The 19,408-nt window shown below is 33.5% G+C and overlaps 1 protein-coding gene across 5 annotated transcripts in view; it reads right to left on the reverse strand.

Annotated features, from left to right (window-relative positions):
* The window catches only part of LOC147070604 (REST corepressor-like), a 36,052-nt gene that overhangs the window by 13,653 nt on the left and 2,991 nt on the right, over positions 1 to 19,408 (reverse strand). For 2 of the 5 annotated variants that reach the window (XM_085948834.1, XM_085948830.1), the window contains exons 2-5: positions 14,287 to 14,439; positions 10,333 to 10,547; positions 9,266 to 9,433; positions 7,260 to 7,358 (exon numbers count right to left, since the gene is read on the reverse strand). In XM_085948834.1, the coding sequence (XP_085804960.1) occupies positions 7,260 to 7,358; positions 9,266 to 9,433; positions 10,333 to 10,547; positions 14,287 to 14,439 (635 nt within the window). The remainder of the gene's footprint in view (positions 1 to 7,259; positions 7,359 to 9,265; positions 9,434 to 10,332; positions 10,548 to 14,286; positions 14,440 to 19,408) is intronic. The other 3 variants (XM_085948832.1, XM_085948831.1, XM_085948833.1) reach the window with 3 other exon arrangements.

Genomic DNA, 19,408 nt, shown 5'->3' on the forward strand with positions numbered 1-19,408 from the left:
TTTAAATTTAAAAACGATTGAAAGGACAGTGACTCGCAGGAATACTGAATATCGACTGCTTAATCAGCAAACCAGCCACTGCACTTTGGACCAAAAATGAGATTTTGATGACATTTTGTTATAAAGCATGTTTTCTATGCTCACACAAAATTTCAAACTCCTAAACTTAAATAAATTATCATTATCATAGCATTATCGTTCTTCACACAAAACACTTAACTGCAGTTGCCAAATTTCCAATACTGTAAATAGAACAACTCCTATATATAAAAGGAAGCTAAAATAGTGCAGCTTATTTGTAAAAGCTTTTTCGGAATCATTAAATTCCACTCGATAAATAAATTATTAAGTTGTTTTTCATTCCTGAACAATTTGTCCAAATGGAGTTAGCGGTTTGCAGATTAAGGAGTCGATATAAAATATTTTATTTCGGAAGTAATAATCATTTCGAACAACAAACAAAACTATTCATTAAGACTAGGAAAAATTTGCCAAACTAAACACGATCAACGTTTAAATTTAAAATAATGAAATGCGTATCTATTGTAATTCATTGTGAATACTAAAAATATACTAAACAAACTAATGTCTCATTAGTAATAATTCTACAGCCAGGGTAAAACCACATAAGTCATGTTTTATTAAAAAGTTTAACGGTTCAATTAGCCGATAAGATCCTATACATGTGCGAGGGCACATAAGTCAAAATAAGTCAAACGTTGTTGTTATTTTACAAACAAATCCAACTACCTCTGAAAATAAGGGTGAAAAAACACATAAGTCAGACGTCTGTGATTTTTTTTAAATATTCATTGGAATGTGTGACAATAAAATTGGTCTCATTCTATTTAATTTGACGTTCTGATGTTCACACTATTTTTTGCTACGATCAGAAAAAAAAAACTTTTTGACTTATGTGGTTTCACACTCTGGCATAGAATTGTTAATATTAATTTTGTACATTGTCCATACTTGACCACAAAGTTCAGTTGTCTTTGCTCCTATCCATATATAAGACTGATTCCTATGACACAAAGACACAGTGTTCAGGTGTACCAATTTAAATTCTGCTAAAAATAAAAATGTTGCAGTTACCAGTTCTTATAGTACGTTAAATTACTTTAAGACATATTAAAAGACTTATGTTAGCAGGTTTTTGAGAATATTAACAGTTTGCATCCAACTGAATATGCATTTTATTTATTTACACACTAGACTATTTTTCAATAGATTTGGATATCATTATGACTGATTCCATGTATAGAATGGAGGTTACATGGAAATAATAAATCTAATATTAAAAACTAAATGACAGTAGTGCTTGCTACCACTGTACCACCGTCAGAATCCTTGGCAGACTAAACAATCAAACATTAAATATTTGGTTGGATAATACAGTGGGTAATGAATATGCATGGCAGTTAAATCTTTCATGTTGGAATAAAACTATCCATGTTGAAAATATCATCATTAGAAGAGAGCGCTTTCTATAAATATGTTACTACTACACTAAACAAATTGCAATTGTAGACAAATAAAACTAAATCCATAGAACGGTATTCCAAACACACATATTTTTTTAATTGGAATGACTAATATGCAACGATGCCGTAAGTCATAATGGTAACAACTAAAAATGACGCCATTAGATGTAATAAGATTGTTTCTTTATACAGTAAAACCTCGTTAATACGAATTCCATGGGACCGAAAATCGAAAAAAAATTCGAATTACAGAATGTATGGGGGTAAAATATTAAAGTTTTTTTTTTTTTATTGATTTTCATTAATTTTGTTTCTGATCATAGATGTGCCTACCGAATTGGGTTTCGAATTACGAAATTCATATTAAAGGTATGGTTTTATATGAAAATAATGTTCAAGGGACTTTTTTTTCGGGAAAATTTCGAATTACGGCGAATTTTGAATCAGTGTTCTTACTAACGAGGTTTTACTGTAATTCAAGACATAAATCAAAAATCTTTTGAATGACATATTTTTTTACCGTGTTTGAACCTAAGAAGGTCATATGGGCCTCCGCAGAGTGGGGGTTGTATTAACAGATTTTTATTATGAGAAATGGATGTTAGCCACTTGCTCAACCAATTAGGTCCATGCTCTGGATCCAAACACAGATTGAAAAACACCTAATGAATTTTTGGCCAGACCCCGGAACCCACATTATAAGCCTGACGCGTAACCGCTCGGCCATCGTTGGTGTTTGACACAGAATAACATAGAATCGAATCATCATCTTTGGGATTAAATTATGTACAGGTTCTTTGTCTGGTAGGCTTAACCGGGGGCAGAGGAGCCATTTCATATTGGAAAGCCACATTATTTTGTATGTTTATTTTGTAAAAAAAAAACCTATTATATATGTTATGGAAATTTAGATTCATTCGAAAGGTCACACTCAATGGCCTACTGAGGCCGGAGGTTGCTTGTGCCCTTATGCTAAACCAAACAAAAACACAATTTGCTCAAAAATTCAGGTTTGTTAAATTGAAATAAAAAATTGTGCAAAAATAACTAACACCATTATCTTAGAACATGGTTTTAAAATGTTTTTATTTTGAACTGAGGATTGATAAGTCAATTTATACTCAACATGAATATTTTAGAAATCCATTTTAAAATAGTTTTACTGGTGACTTATGTACTTGTAAAAAAACACTATCAAAAGGTTTCTAAAGCTCTTTTTTGAAAAAAATCAACACACGTAGTTTTATCCCAACATCAAAGAATTATGATTAATTTGCAAGATATTATACTATTATAACTCAAACAAATCGCCATATGAAATATGACATTCTATGACATAGTTTCTTTAGCTTAGTGCACTATTCCATGCTTATTATAACCATACCAGAGTCAAAATAAGCTATGCAAATCTCATGCGCGCACAAAAAGAAGGCAGGAATAATTATCGTCAACCGTGATAACTCCTTTTACATCGGCGTGTCTCGCATGGCCCCGTACAAGTCATCAGTGTAAACTTGATAATGTTATTTTGACCGTAATATGTTTATAAGCCTCGTTTAAATTATTTAAATAAAAAAATGAATAATATTTAAAATAACACTGTGTGGAAACTCATTGTCCAAAAATTATGGCCAACAATTGGAAGAACATTAAATTTGTCCAATTATTGGACAGTAAATTTTTTGTATGTGAAAACTTAGGTCCAATACATGGCTATAAAAATAAAACCAAAATTGGCCATGCTCATGCAAGATTACAGTGAAATTAGCAATAATTGCTGAAGGATTTTCTTATTCATTCTCAAAATATGAGCTCAAGAGATAATCTTGGGTTATCTCTTTTAGTAGACAAAGAGTTTCCAGACAGTGTAGAAATCCAATACATAATTCATTCGGTTTATAAACAAAAATATATTTCAGGTGAGAAATCTAAATTGATTTGTAACGTAACGATAACACAATCATTACTCCCGTTGAATGATTAAAATATATTGGATCGGATATTTACATTGGTTGTTTTATTAAAATAATAATTAATTGGATCTGATAAAAGAAAAGATTTAACCCCGGAAGGAAGCAGTGTTTTTCAAAATGGCCACATTAATGATAGACGTCAGCCTAGTGACATAATTAACAAAAAAAAAAACTAAAACCTTCAATCCAAGGTGATGTGTCTAAGTTACTAGTGACAGATTAAGAAACGTGTAATTAAATACAATTTACTGACATATCGCACCGTGAGTGTAAAACCAAGGCATCTGCAAATTTTTCAATTTCGAGATTAAATGCAAATCAACTGCAAAAGTCGTGAATTTGATAATGTAAAAGTGAAGTAACTGAAAGAACATGCAATATAATGTAGATATAAACCAAATATTATGTTTTTTTTTAAAACTCTATTTCTCCTAACAAAGCGAAGACTTCAAACCCTATTATATCCAAAATATGTCTTTTGCAGATGCCTTGGTTTTACACTCACGGTGCGATATCTCGAAACAATAGGAAAGATATTCATGTCGCAAACTCAAAATCTAATCATAGAAAATGAGAAATCCTTGAGGATAAATTTGTTATAATATAAGTTAATAGGTTTTTTTCCATCATAATGAAGATTAATCACAAGTATTATGTATAGATTTTTTAAATGTAAAATGTAATCCTTATATTTATATCTAATAGAGCTTGGCTATTGTCAATAAATTTACAAATAATATTAATGGGATTTGTAATGTATGTAAATTACACCCCATCCGCCGACTGCCAGTATTCACAAACATAGATAACAATCTTTTGTTTCATAAATCAATTTATAATATTTCTTCAAATGTATTTCATCAAGTCAATTGGATTTAAGTAATGTCTCGTAAATCTATCTTTACAAAAAACTAATTTCCAAAAATTGACAAGTCCACATCTAGTCGAAATCCAACAAAAATACAAACATATTCTATGCGTAAGTTGCATTAACATATTAAAGCGTATAAAAAAAATGTCATGACAGAAATTGATTTTATTAAATATGTGCCATTTTATTTTGGTTATATTTACTGCAAAGAGTTTAATTGGCAAATGAAAACGGGCATATTGTTCTAATCTGAAAATACAGTACATATGTATAATGGAAAAAAGAAACTCAACTGCCTACGCTTGAAACACAAAAATTTAGTTAACCATTAAATTTAGATTGTCGACTTATCGGTATATGAAAATAGATGCCTCAAACGTCACCAGAAACTGTCACAACCCACTGTCCACTCATTTAATTTCAAGTTACTCATTTACTCATTTAATTTCAACAGATTAAATCAAAAATAAATTTAAGCCAATTCCATATTTTTTACAATCTTTAGATGTAAATGTCTTTCCTAATGCCAGTAAAGAATGACAATAAAAACATAATTTTCAGGTAGTAAGTTTTACAGGTAAAAAATATTTATATAACAGGGTTGATCCACAAACCATGTTAATTTTTTGACCCCCTTATGTTTTATTACATCGCATTTTCTACAACCCCTATCATTCTGGTCACAGATCATCATATTATATCAGACACCCTCCCCTCCTTAAGGGGTGATATCATATAATGGAAAACTACTTACATATATGACTGTTATAAATTGTGTTTTTATACAAAATACTTACTGCCATTAGAACCAAGACTTTTCACATTCTGTAAGCTAGGCACTCTTGCCAACATCTTGACAAAAAGAATAAATTTGCTCGCTTGCCTTCCGGGTTTAATAATCTTTTTTTGGCTTACGGATAAACTTAATAATAACTTAAAACATTAAAACTACAACTCCTGAATGCCTCTTATTTCACACAAGTATCAATCGAGGAGACATTTTGTACATTATAAAGAAATATACTGGTAATATTTTTCTGCACACATTTTAGCAAGTTCACATCGCGTCACCGTTTGAATATGACGCATGTTAAATCATTGATAATTATCATCTTTGAAAGCTTTGACAAAATAAGGAAGCATGCAGGAGCGCAGGGACTGGGGATGGAGTTATAGTTATCAGAAGTGTATTAGAGTATTTGCAATGATGTTGATGATTTGTGCTATTTTAATAATAAGAGAGGAAGAATACAATTAAACCTGCGCCACTGGACTGCAAACAAGCTGCATCAGAAATTTTGCAGAAAAAAACGACGCATGCTCAGCTCATATATGGAAAATTTCATACTTATGCATACTTCACAACTTATCTTCAGTCCAGTGTGGCACTAGGATTGATTAAACATGAACCGAACAGTGTAATAAAACAAAATTTTAAACGCTTGTATGTAACAATATGCTATACAGCTCATGCGCAAATGGAGCATTGCGTCTATAATGTGAGATTCTTTTATTAGCCATCACTATGTATGTAACATTAAAACCATTACCCCAAAACATTGAAGGGACACACTGCGACAACTATAACTTGAATGGCGAGGGTGTCAAGAACTAGTGGCTTCTACTACACAGGCCAAGAGACCCAATCACAGCAGTGTATTTAGTAATAGAAGAGAAACAATCACAAACACCCGGGCTTTGAGAAAATCACGTAATTATATTGCGACCTCACCAAGATCGAATTCGGGGCCCCCGGATGTAAGGTTACCTAGCGCCTTACGCACTTGACTACAAGGGTAACACATTGTGACACTAGCACCATTAAGGTTATCGCAGTCGAACCTTTTGATGTTTTAAAATTATCTTTTGTAGTTATTTTTAATTTTGTGGCGAATCAAGAAATAATAACAGGTGTATGTATGACTGTTGGAAAAAAATATCACATAATAGCCAGCTATTAAAGAGAAAGAAGAAAACATAAATTAAATTAGTAAATTTGTCTCCAACCGCTGTATAATAAAATAAATTATTCTCAGTGCACAAGTTAAAAAAAACTCAAAAACAATAATGGTTTTTAAAAATCTATGGATCCCAATAGGCATGTCAAAGTAATGGTGAAAATAACTGAAAAAATAAAAATATTTCTGATCGATTCGTTGAATAGTCGGGGGCAAGTTCCGTCGAGAATTCTCGCCTGATGTATAAGCTATCGCTTTTTGATTGAAACTGAAGCGTAGAATCTAAAATTGTAATAGAGGTGACCAAAAAAGTATATATATACCCACAACCAATAGATTTAATATTTGCTGGACTATGAATGATGCATAAGAAAACGCCAAACCACTAGTCAAAATAGGAGACTATAACATGAACTTTCTCAGTCGAAAAAGCAGATTTATAGTAAAGTAGATATCAATGTTCCTTATAATGGTCTGTATAACCCTGCTTGTCACAGGATATCACAGGATACTCCTTTAATTGGCAGAGAATGTCAATCGATGCCAACAGTGAAAGAGAAAAATTCGTTCCGACTCGGTTGGGACAAGACCATGCGGCCGCTATGTTAATTGGCCTTTAATATTGCCAAGTGAATTGCAATATATTGGACAAAAGTTTCGGGGAATCACTTCAGACATTTCAGGTGACCGAATGAAACACGCATTGCATAGGCGAAGAGTATTGACAGAACTCACAACAACCCAAACTAGGAGAACTGTAGATTGAAAAAACTTTTAATACATGAAATTCAGACACGGTTTCTCATCGAACCGCAGTATCATACTATGAAGAGTTTTAGATCCAACGGAAGTAGAATCGTCAGTGTTGAAGAAAAACAGGCGGAAAGAAACAAAAGAAAAATGCTGTGACGATGATGGTGAAGATGATGCGCGTGTGAGAGTGGTAAGCGGGTGTGGAGGGGGGCGAACGAACCTGCGGGGGGCCGGCGTCGGCGGGGCTGTGACGCGGGAGGGAGGCGGAGGGCGGCGGGGAAGCTGATCCACGCCGGATGCCTCGGTGGATGGTCCACTTCTGCTCGCCACACATACAACAACAAATGCGTCAAACATTTCGCTACCCCACCCTGCCACTGCCACCGTTCGTTGGAATTATCGAAATAGGCCATCTTTCTCTGTGACCGACGCCATCTTATCATTCAAATAACATATCATAGGACTGTTGAAATTTCCATCGCTTTCTGTACGCCAAATCGATTCGGAACCTGAATAAATTAGTTTCAAGTAATCTTGACACACCCTACCGTGTAAATATTTTATGGGATAGTTTCCATCGAGAACTACTTCTACTAAGAAGTCTACAAAACATTACATGATTTAAAACAAAAATCGCATCCCATCATAAATACCAAAATTTGAATGGTTTCTTTTAAAACCTCACAGGAAAACAATACATCGGCATTTCTTTGACCTTCTCATTCTAGAAGTTATAGATGTATGAATACTTGAAAAGAAATTTGTTAAATTAATATACCATAGATTTCTACGCAACTTAATTAAATATTTTTATAATATAATATATAATTTTAAATAGTACTTTTCTACATTTTTTATAGCAATAATATTAGTAAACTAATCTTGCAAAAAAATCCAATATAGATGAAACAATTCAATAAAAGAATTTGGTTAATTCTTATTGTATCATAGATGATTTGGTACCGTTGCCATATGACATCTAAATATCAAAGAAAGCAGAGTTTGCGTTATATATAGAGGGATCCATAATATGAGATTTTTGTATAACGATGCGGTTCCAAAATGGAATTGATAGCCATAGAAAATATATATCTTATGGCTCGACAGCATTAAAACAGCGATTTGCTAGATAAACTGTACATATTCTAATTACACTTGAAACACTATTGCAAACCCATATTGAGGGCCCTGGCAAATACATCTGAGAACAAACTTATAAATTCCGGTTATATCTAATAATACTATACAAAAAAATTAGTTAAGTATAGTTGGCTCTCAATTTTCTCCATGTTCCAATAACTGAGCAGCGATTTTACTGTGACTGTAAAGAGGCGGAGATTTTTTATCCCTGACATTTCCTGTGAGAATGTTCATCACGTGTAGTTTTGGATCAACTGAGAACTTGACTATCAGACATGATTCATAAAAAATAAATAACCAGTGGAATAAATTTTCTCTTTCATCCTCCCAAGAGCATTGAGAGTTGACCTGTATGCATTTAATGTGCTGTTGAAATTATTTTGCTAGAAATAGAAATTGTCAGATTTTAAAGACAAAAGTCATCTTTTCAGACACATTCATGATGAACTAAAAAAAACAACTTCGGAAATAATGAGTTTCGAATATTGAATGAGTTAGTAATTATATTGTACTTATATGTAGTAAATTAAAAAAACCATGAACAAGTCATTCAATTTCAATACATAGTAATTTTTATGCACAAATTGTACTCCTTATTAATTATGATGTATCAATTATCTTCATTGCGGCTGGAAGGGGTTTGTTCTTTTCAGTATTTATTAAAGTGTCATTTTAATGCACTTAATAGCCACATCCAAATGCATGGTTGAAAATCCGTTGGATACACAGCTTATCAGAGTTGGATGCCACAAAAATTTCCCAGGATGCAATTTTGCAGTGAAATTCCATCATTTAGATGCTTGAGCTTATCGCAAAATTCTGACAATGCAGTCACCAAAAGCCACGTTTACATGTAAGCCGAACCTCAAATTGAAAGCTATCGTAGCAAATAGAACAAACATTTAAAATTTAAATAAAATTCTCACATGCCTATAATCAAACGTTAGTTCCATTCACGGAGATATTATATTATAAGGTTCGGTTTATGTCTTGTGTTCTGTGTTCTGTAAGTAAGATGGGTTACCGGAGCTACGCTGAACAATAAGATTGCCAGCAAGCGTGATATAATAATGGAAAACAACATACCTTTTCTTCTGCATCAGATTCTCTGTCGTCGGAGGCCCGGTCGGACGCACGGTCGGGTGACCCCTCTCTCCTCACGTGAGCGGCTCGATCCATCGCCGAACTCCGGGCCCGTGTCTTTTTCCAAGAGTAATAATACTTCACCAGCGATGCGATTGATTTATCAGGTAACTGGGTAAAAAAAAAATGTGGATATAAATAATCACCCAATCGAATAAGATGAATTCTAGAAGAGTATAAACATCATAGATCCACTGCTAGATGAAGGATTCCTAGCTTCATGCACTCTTTATAGTTTCCCGACACTTCACAGTATGATAATACAAAAGTTTAGCATTTCCTAACTAGTTATCCAAGTAAAGATCAACAGTAAACATAGAAGAGAACGATGCAGCATTTCATGTCTTAAAAACCTTCATCATTGGCACAAAAGTGCAGCTCCACGGAAATGTTTCGGGTAGCAGATGATGGGCCAAAGACTTTTTGGCGCCATGTACTTTGACCAAACTAATCGATTTGGAGATTCGGTGACAATCAATACCACTATGACACATTGCAGGAAAAAAGTTTAAACTAAAATTGCTCAATGGAAATTTTAGTTGTCATTTTATGATGCCACTAATATAGAGCCTGATACATTTTTAGAGAATTATGATTAATTTAGCGAATAAGGAAGAAATCACAGAAAAGAGGGAAATGTAAAGAGGAAGAAAGTGATATCAGAAGTGCGAACACTAGACGATGTCTTTCACGTGGAAGTATTTTTCATCTTATTGTGAAACTGTGAATTTCGATCGTAGTGCAAGTTATTGCTTATACTCCGATTGCAATACGGTAAACTGTTTGTAGAAAATAATGATTATTTCATGTTTAATAAAATTGGTATTTCTTTGTGTTACTGTTGAACCTACCTATATCTGTTATGTTTACCTGTTACAATATACAATTTAAAAACTAAATACAAAAAAAAGTGGACATTCGTAAGAATTTCAATGTTTTGGCGGTCTGTACGTATATAATATATATATCATGGCTTGAGATATGCGCGTTTAAAAACTAAATGAACTAACCATTTGCCTTATCCGATGAAAACTCTTGCCGTGAAATTGAAAAGCCTGTTCGAATAAAACTTTGTCTTCCACCGTCCACTCGTCTGGGAAGGGAGTGAAATTTGCGAGGTCCTGTACTGCTCGCTCCAGGTCATGCTTGTGCCAGAACAGCATCCCCAAGGCTTGCTCTCCGTTATAGCCATATTTCTCTTTTGAAACTGTGATATATTCATCCACTAGAAAAAAAAACAAATGATATTAATTCATTATTCCGAAAGATTAGACCAATTAAAATGGAGCCTATTGAAGTAATAATGATTATATAACATATTTAGTATTGCAAAGGTAGTATTCTGAGTTGGCAGTACTGAATATACCATAAATAAAATATAAATGGCAGCCTGCCGTCGATGCGTTTGCTTTGGCAATTTATAACATACTTATTATTTTTGGTAGATGAGCCAGAATTACTGGAGCAAAACCACCGCAAATCACAAAAATATGATGCGAGATAAGAGTAATATATATATAACAATATTAAAACAACCCATAATAATTTGTAAAAAAAAAACCAATGTACAATTTCAATTATTTAGTGAAATCAATTCTCGTATTACAAACATCAGTGGTGAAGGGTGCAGGTAGGCTGTTAAGATCCAACACAAATAGTGCACACAACAATTTGTCAGTCATATTATTTATTTTGTTTTCATTGAACTTTGACTTCAATTTGCAGGGATCTAGGACGTTTCGACGCCGGAACAACTGGGTGCCACGCAATCGAATGAAATTCTAAAATAAATAGACGTTCGTGAATTATAAGTACTTTGAAAATATATATTTAAAAATATTTTTAAATTATTATGTTATTATTTCATACCTAGGGGCGGCAGGTTATATGAAAGTATGGTGAAGCCGGCTAGTATGGCGAAAAAGTATGGTGGGGCGGACTGTTAATCAATCTGTGGCAAAATTTGAACATTAACATTATATTATATGGGTACATTATAATGACCAAAGTAAATCCTCTGTGATGCCCTGAATTTTTTTTTATCGCGTCGCTATTTTTCGTAAGTTATAGGCTATTGTTGGAATGCCGATTCCTTGCCCCTCGTTTAATTTAATACCTCTATGTTTCATACTCAGTAAGAATTTATATAAGCACACATAAATAATAATTTAATTGTGCATGTGTTTTTAGGTTCCAATGGGAAGAGTTCTTTTATTTTTATATAAAGCCTCAGGCACAGCGTTGCCAACCGTACTATAATTATAGTATTTGTACTATAATTTTGGTCCGCGTCCTATTTATTTAATACCTCTGTGGCAGGGATGGCGAACCTCTTTACGTACGCATGCCATAATTTCCCAAATAATATTTTTCGACTGTGACGTGCTAAGCAGTTTTTTTTTATGGAGAAATTTTTTTTTTAGTTTTCTAAAAAAATAGTTTTTAAGAGTTCTATTAAAAAGGTTTCAAAATTACAATTGAGTTACTAATATTTTATCTTTCACTGTATTTCTATCTGAAGGCATATCTTTTATTCTTTGAATAATTTTTTCCTTGTTTTCAACTTACTCAGAGATCGCTGGAAGCATTTAAACCACTCTTCTTCATATTATATTCTCCTTCACTGAGCGGTTTTCGATTTCAAGAGATTATGTTTGAGGTAAAATAACAAGCAGTTATTATATTTGAGCCGATAATTAATTTCATAAGGTTTGTTGATTGAATATTTTTATTCTTAATTCCCCGATCCTAAGGACCGACCTATGCAATCATATATTAACATTAAACGTAATGACGTATATTCTTTAAAATGATTTGCCTGCAATTTTTTATACAATTCGATTTGTCATTATTTTATGCATGAATTTCGTCGTTTCCGTTTCCGCATCGATTGATACCTAAACATAATATGAAAAACCGAAGAAAATACGCATGGCTATGTCGTCATTATTTTTTAATATTATATACAAGTACTTAAGTATAATTATTATATTTATTTGTAAAACTTTTTTATAAAATTTTTTTTTTTTTAAAATAGTAACATTTCTTTTCTCTTCAAAATGAAACATTCACGTGCCATGCAAAATCATCTAGCGTGCCACTGGTGGCATGCGTGCTATAGGTTCGCCATCCCTGGTCTATGGCGTACTATGTACGATATAAAACAGGTATAGTACTAGTATGCCTAAAATACTATAATTTTGAATATCGCAAAAAATATGTAAAAAGTCATTGATATACTACTAGATGAGCAGTTCCCATACAAGTGTCATTTGAAAAGTGTACCACAAAAGATATTACGAATATTGTCTTATAATATTTCCTTGTAGGTATAATGCGTTAAGACCGATAACATGGATTCCCGAATTTCACCCGTATTGCCCTGGCTGTAAAACTAAATTTGCGTTCTTGGAATAGTGAACCCAAGGGTGCTGCAACGCAAAGCAGACAGAGCAAGTCGTCATGCGCTGACTATTAGTTAGAGTAAGATGCAAGCTAGTTGGGCTTACTCGGTAAGTTTTAACAAAGGCCGAGTCGATGAAAATCGGGCGTCATTTTAAGAAGCATAATATGATTCATCCAGTAGTATATCAATGTAAAAAGTAGTAAAATTTCGACATTTCCGTTCGATAAATTAGTGCAAAGTACTATAATTTCGCAATATAAGAAGATTTGGAGAACTTGGGAAAAAAGTTGCTCGGAAGTCGGAAGAGGTACCTAAATAAAAAGGGGTCTCGGAGTTACTCAAATTCCCCGTTATTTTTTTTTCTGAGACAGATGACAATGTGTACTATATTTTTTCCCCAAATACTATAATTTTGGAGGTTCTGTACTATAATACCACTTTGAAAAGATGGCAACACTGCTCAGGCATGACAATTCTCAAACCGCAACAAAAAACATTATGTTAAGAGCAAAATGAATTAAAAATATGTACTAAGAAGTAGTAGATAGAAACTGATTAAAATTCCTCGTCTACTTTCTGTATAAAATTGTAACAAACGTCTATTTATTTCATTCAACAGTACGGCGCCCAATTGTCCTGGCGCCCAGTTATCACATTCCCATTTGCAGTAGTGTTGGTTAATTTTTAAAAATCAATTAAACCCAGCCTACACCAAACCAAAATAGTTTAGGCATGTTATGGGCTATCCGACAAAAGTAATACACACTTCTTCAGTCACTCTTAATTGTTTTCGATGAATTAAGAATACATATTATCACAGATTGTGTTTTTTAATTCATTATGTCCTGCCTAACAAAATCATAAACGATAAAAATATTCTTCTATCTATAAAATATCTATGGACAATATTATTTTTTGACTATTATCTATCATGGCTTGGTTTACGCAGGGTTTAATTTATTTTTAAAAACGAACCAACACTATCTGCAAATTATTGTTGTCTTATGAAAGCAAATACGTATGATTAACAAAGTTTAGTGTGCATTATTTATGTTGTATCTAAACAGCCAACCTCCACCCTTCGCCAGTAACAAACATACATGGGCCGGCCACATGACAACGGGCTGAAAGCCAGATTTGAGCTGCGGATATTGGGTGATCAGTAACCGGATGCATGCCACAAGCACGTTCGCGTCGTACAATTCAGTGCGCGCAAGGCCAGCCATAGAAAATGAACGTGTATACATGCTGTACTTTACACTCATAATACTAGTCCCGGTCGATTGTTTTAAATAATTTCATTCAGATATAAATTGCTTATATATTAACACAAATTCTTCGTATTTAACCTTTGTACAGCACTCCTGCCGATAACAAAAGTGCATTATTCGACCTCTTTACCTCTCTACAACAAACATATGGAGTGGAAAATACGACTTGTGATATTTACCAAGATGGTCGAATTCGAATCGATGACATTACACTAACCTCTGTCGAGCGACTGCACGGTGTTTGAGCTAAATAAATTTTGAACAAAATAAGTAAACGGAGGACTAACATTTGGTGTCTGAAATGTCGAGGGTAGGCGACCAGACGAGCAGGGCTCGCTCGGCCAGCATGTCTGGCTTCCGTGTCTCCGCCGCTTCCAGCTCGGGGCAGATAGCCTGATAGTCCCGCCCCACCCGGATCTTCTCAGCTGGAAAGGGGACTACTGCATTTGTGAAGGTTACAACACCGGTGATGGTTGATGGCGGTTGGTGGTGGTGATGGTTGCGATAGGAAACAGAGAAAGAAAAAAGCAAATGAATGATCAAGAACACACACAACATAGGTACTTATTTACTGGGGATTTATTAGCTATAGTGCGAAAACATCTTCTTGGCTACGTGTTAAAACTGTGAACTAACATGCTCCGCCCATTTTAAAAGAATAATAATCTTCTTGACTATGCCTAGAAGCGTAGTCAAGAAGATGTTTTCGCACAGTACAACAAGCATTACAAATTAACTACAACATGTACTAAGACCATGTTATGCATTAACAAATTAAGAACATCTAAATAAAACATAATAATATATACAAATTTGGTGTGTTAGTGCTGTCTATGTTTACTTCTAAGGATTAAACGAATACAAGTGCACAGGTAACCAAGTTTGAGTAAATCAAATGAAAAGTTAAATATCATCGATAACTTGTTTAACGGGTTATATGCCTTCAGCGAGTTTTCTCGCTCTTTGAGGCCGTGATCGACAGGCCGCACATACAAATTTCGCAAGTTATATCGTCCGACTTTAAACTCAAATTACTAGCTACTATCGATTGATTTCCATAATCTAAAAAATTAAACACACGGTGACATCTGTTTGAATAATTATGAAATAGTAAGCCACAATTTATCGGTATTACAGCGATTGTTGTAAGAGCTTCGCTCTACATTCAATTGTGTCGTTAAAAATCTGCGGTCCGTCAGATACTGCCATAGTAATATTGTGAGGCATAGATCTTCTGAAAATCTGCTTCATAACCAAAAAAAAATTAAGATATTACCCGTATTCACTCAATATGCACCAATATTATAGCGGGCGTCCTATCTAATTATGACGAAATTAAGGCCTAACGCAGACTATTATCAAGCCAATCTTTCGACAGGTCTTTGTCGTAAAAAAAACATGTGAAACAGTTTTGACACATGGCGCACACTAAGTCAAATCAGTCTTTAGACGTTACCGAAGCTGCCGCAATAAGCATCGTAGTAGGTATACGTATATGTAAACGAAGACAATGTGATTATTGGATGCATCCCATTTATTGTGAAAGATTAATATGGAAAATTTTATACACTTTATAGTAACTTACAAGATCATCTATGAAAATATTCATTATACTTCTCCCATTTGTGTCAAATTGATATTAGATTTTTAATAATATGCTAAACTTTAACCACAGTTTACGATCGAAAATGGTGCAAATAAAATTTTGATTTTTAAGAGGATCGGTTGACAGACATCTTATCAAACTCGGGGGCTGGGTCTAAACACTTATATTGATAGATGAAACATGTGAATTTGATACAGCGACAGAAACCAATCACATGACCCACGAATCAAGGTCTGAGCTTCTAATCGCTGCTTTCCAGTCAGTGTCCTTTTTACACCTTAGATGCATAGAATCTCAAAATACATAAATATACCATGCATAAACAAAAATACATTGCAATTCGTTATCACTATTGTGGTTAATTTTTAAATTTCCATTTCTCGATAATTATCTACTTAACACTATTATTATCCTAAGAGATTTTGGAAAACGCACTAATTTCTCATTTAAATGACACTTTATTATTATTTTTACATCTTCACTTCGATATGTGTGCTACCGATTGAATTGAACAAATTTAAGAAATATCCGATGATTTTACAGAAATGTGCCGTTTAAAATCCACATTTTCTTACACATCGTATTCGATTCGTCATATTACTTTTAACGCCCAACCAAATGATGTCTTCGTCGCTTGAGACCTTCTAATCCTTTATTGACAAATGAAACTGATTATTTTAATTCAAATGTCACTATGTACGCATTAGCGAACATCATTTTTTTGCGGTGAGAAAACTGGAATTTTCTTACAATTCACTATGTACATATTGTCACTGATTTAAATCGACATAAATATACATAGACAAACTAGACATTATTCCAAATTTGATTTTTTTAAATACTTCTTTAGGGCTATTCACACTATTTTTTATTGAATAATTACCCAAAGAAATTTGAGGCTACCATTTTCCATAGATTACAATAGTACTAATTTATGCTAAATTTGGAATTTACTGAAGACAAAATTGCCAGTGCAAAAGAATGAAACAAATTTAAATCTTTATTTTAAGCCATTTGACATTAGTGAAAGACATCATAATAATATTATTATAACGGGTCATATTATAATAAATTGTAATATCTACATATTTATATCAATCCACTGGTATGAAGGGCTCCGCAATCTGATTCTGCTACTATCGGTTATACGAATTTGTGATATTATACCTATTTGTAACGATCGACCTGGACCAATCCACTCCTTTGTCATATGAATTGCTATCATTATCAAAATCGGTGATATTACATATTTATCTATTTATAATGCTGTTATCATGAGCCTGAATCAATCCACTGCTGGATGAAGGCCTCTCAAAGTTGTTTGTATTTCTGTCGGTCATATGAATAAATTGTTATATTTAACTAAATTCCTGATATTATATTTACCCATTCATATCGTCATTATCATCATCAACCTAATTCTACTGTTCTTGGTCAGGTAAATTGCTATATTTTCAAAATTTGTAATTTTATATTCCTACCCATTTATATTGTCATTATCGTCATCAACCTGTATCAATCCACTGCTGGTTGAAGGCCTCTTTAAGCTGATTCCACACCTTTGAATCTTATAAAATCCTATTCTTATAATAATTGATCTATTCCTCTCAGATATAGGTATGTATTGCTTCTTTATTTATTAACATTTGTTTCGATATAAATGTCCCGCACCGGGAAACTATATTGTTTAAGGTTAAATTTTAATTCAAAATTAGATTTTTTAAATATTATTCCACGCTTGCAAGCATTTAAATAAATGAAATGTTTAAATTTATTTTATACAGAGCTAACCTTCTTCTATTATCTAAGGAGATTAATATTCACATTATATTGGATCCTATTTATGATAATCACATAGATATATTGCTTTATATTCGATTGATTGAGATGTATAATTATTATTAATGATTTAAAGAAACATTTATATACCTACACATATATTGTATTAGAATGTCAGTGGTAGTAATCGGCGATTGCCAGCTGTTCTGCTAGGCCTAGCAGCCTGAGGTGGTGTCAAGACGATATTCTGAAAGCCAGACTCCAGAATAGACTATGCATATGACCCCAAATTTATATTGGCTGTGATGACTTGCAAATCGTAAAACTGATAAATCAGCGAAATGTCAAACTGTCTGAGGTGAGTATTCATCCTGAAGGAAAAACTATGGCGCATTTATGCATACTTTACAATTATATTAAAATCCAACACAATGTCATTAGACGCCAAGCTGCAAGACCTAGCGAGACAGACTGGCAACCGCCTGCAAATTAATCTTTATCTGTGGTTGACTGAATCAATTGACTTATTGTGGATACTGTCATTATACTTAGTAAGGTATATTGGATTCATATATAATTTTTTTAATGACATGGCAATAATTTCTATCATACTGAGATGTATTTAACACTGTTAATCATTTTTTGTATTTGTACGATATTATAAATATTTCAAATGCTTGTAAGACCTTACCTAACCTAACCTCGCTATCCTGGCTTGCCTGTTCTTCAAGCTAACCAGATTCCGGCATCCTGAAAGGCCGCTAAATGCTATCTATGGAGTATATACGGCGATGCTACGGGATGCAGTCATGAACTGAGACGACGCAAGAAGACTGGCAAGCGAAAGGGATTCTTGAAGGCGCTGTGTTGTCCATATGCTCCAGCTACATGGCTGAAGAAGTAAGGGTTTTTGGTTGTTTTTGCGTGATAATTGGCAAATCGCGAATGACAGACGTCACCTGTAACTAAGTAGTCCTATGCGCATCTTTTTCTATGTACCATGTGTTTGTACATCCAGTACATTTTTTTGCTATCTATTAAACAGCCGATCCACAGTTAAATAGTGTTTTAGCGATTCGTGACATTCAATGCATCAGTGGGTCTATTCTATGCTTATCGACCGCTAAAGTGATAAAGTGAAAAATATTATCAAACTTAGGGTAGGTTTGTATCAAAATATTAGCACTTATTGTAACAATTACACGAAGCCGGTTTTTATTGTTGCAATAAGTGCTATATTTTAACAGCACCTATCTTGCTGCTGTTAAAATATCGCACTTATTGCAACAATAAAAACCGGCTTCGTGTAATTGTTACAATAAGTGCTAATATTTTGATACAAACCTACCCTAAGTTTGATACTATTTATCAATTTAGTGTTCGATAAGTATAGAATAGACCCACATACTCTAAAACTTTAATGATTAGGACAATGATACCACCCGCATTACCTGAGTTTTATGGATAACATAGTCGTCATGAACGCGTCTTCAGATGGACAATAAAACGGTATGGCTCCATTGAGAGATTCCATTGTCCACGTAGATGAGACAAGCATAGAACGTCTGTGTTACACAGAAAACTCGGTAAAAAAGCGGCATTATAACATAAAATCATAAATATTAAGTACACACTAATACATAGTTATATACAGTACGGACAAAAGCAACTACATATACCAGCTAAGGTTATATAATATTATAGACTGCGACACGATAAGGAGGTGGCGCTAGTATTGTTTAGTGAGTATTGCCTGTTGGCGAAAATTTTAGTTTTCCCAACTGACACCCTGTCTTAAATGTGTCGCAGTCTAGCAAATGACAAACAGGCAAGCCATGTTGAAACACATAAAATTTCATTAACGAAGTCATAACTCTGAAACAGACTATTGTATAAAAATAGACATTTATTAATTTTTTTCATTATGAGACACGTGTGTTGTTATTTTGTGAAAAATCAAGTTCCCAGAACATGAAAATGGCGTCAGATCTTTCTGGCAGTGTAGACAACTTATTTAAGTGTTA

The sequence above is a fragment of the Rhyacophila brunnea genome, unplaced genomic scaffold, assembly GCF_057557595.1.
Source record: "Rhyacophila brunnea isolate RB1 unplaced genomic scaffold, BYU_Rbru_1.0 scaffold_21, whole genome shotgun sequence".
In the NCBI taxonomy this organism is placed as follows: domain Eukaryota; kingdom Metazoa; phylum Arthropoda; class Insecta; order Trichoptera; family Rhyacophilidae; genus Rhyacophila; species Rhyacophila brunnea.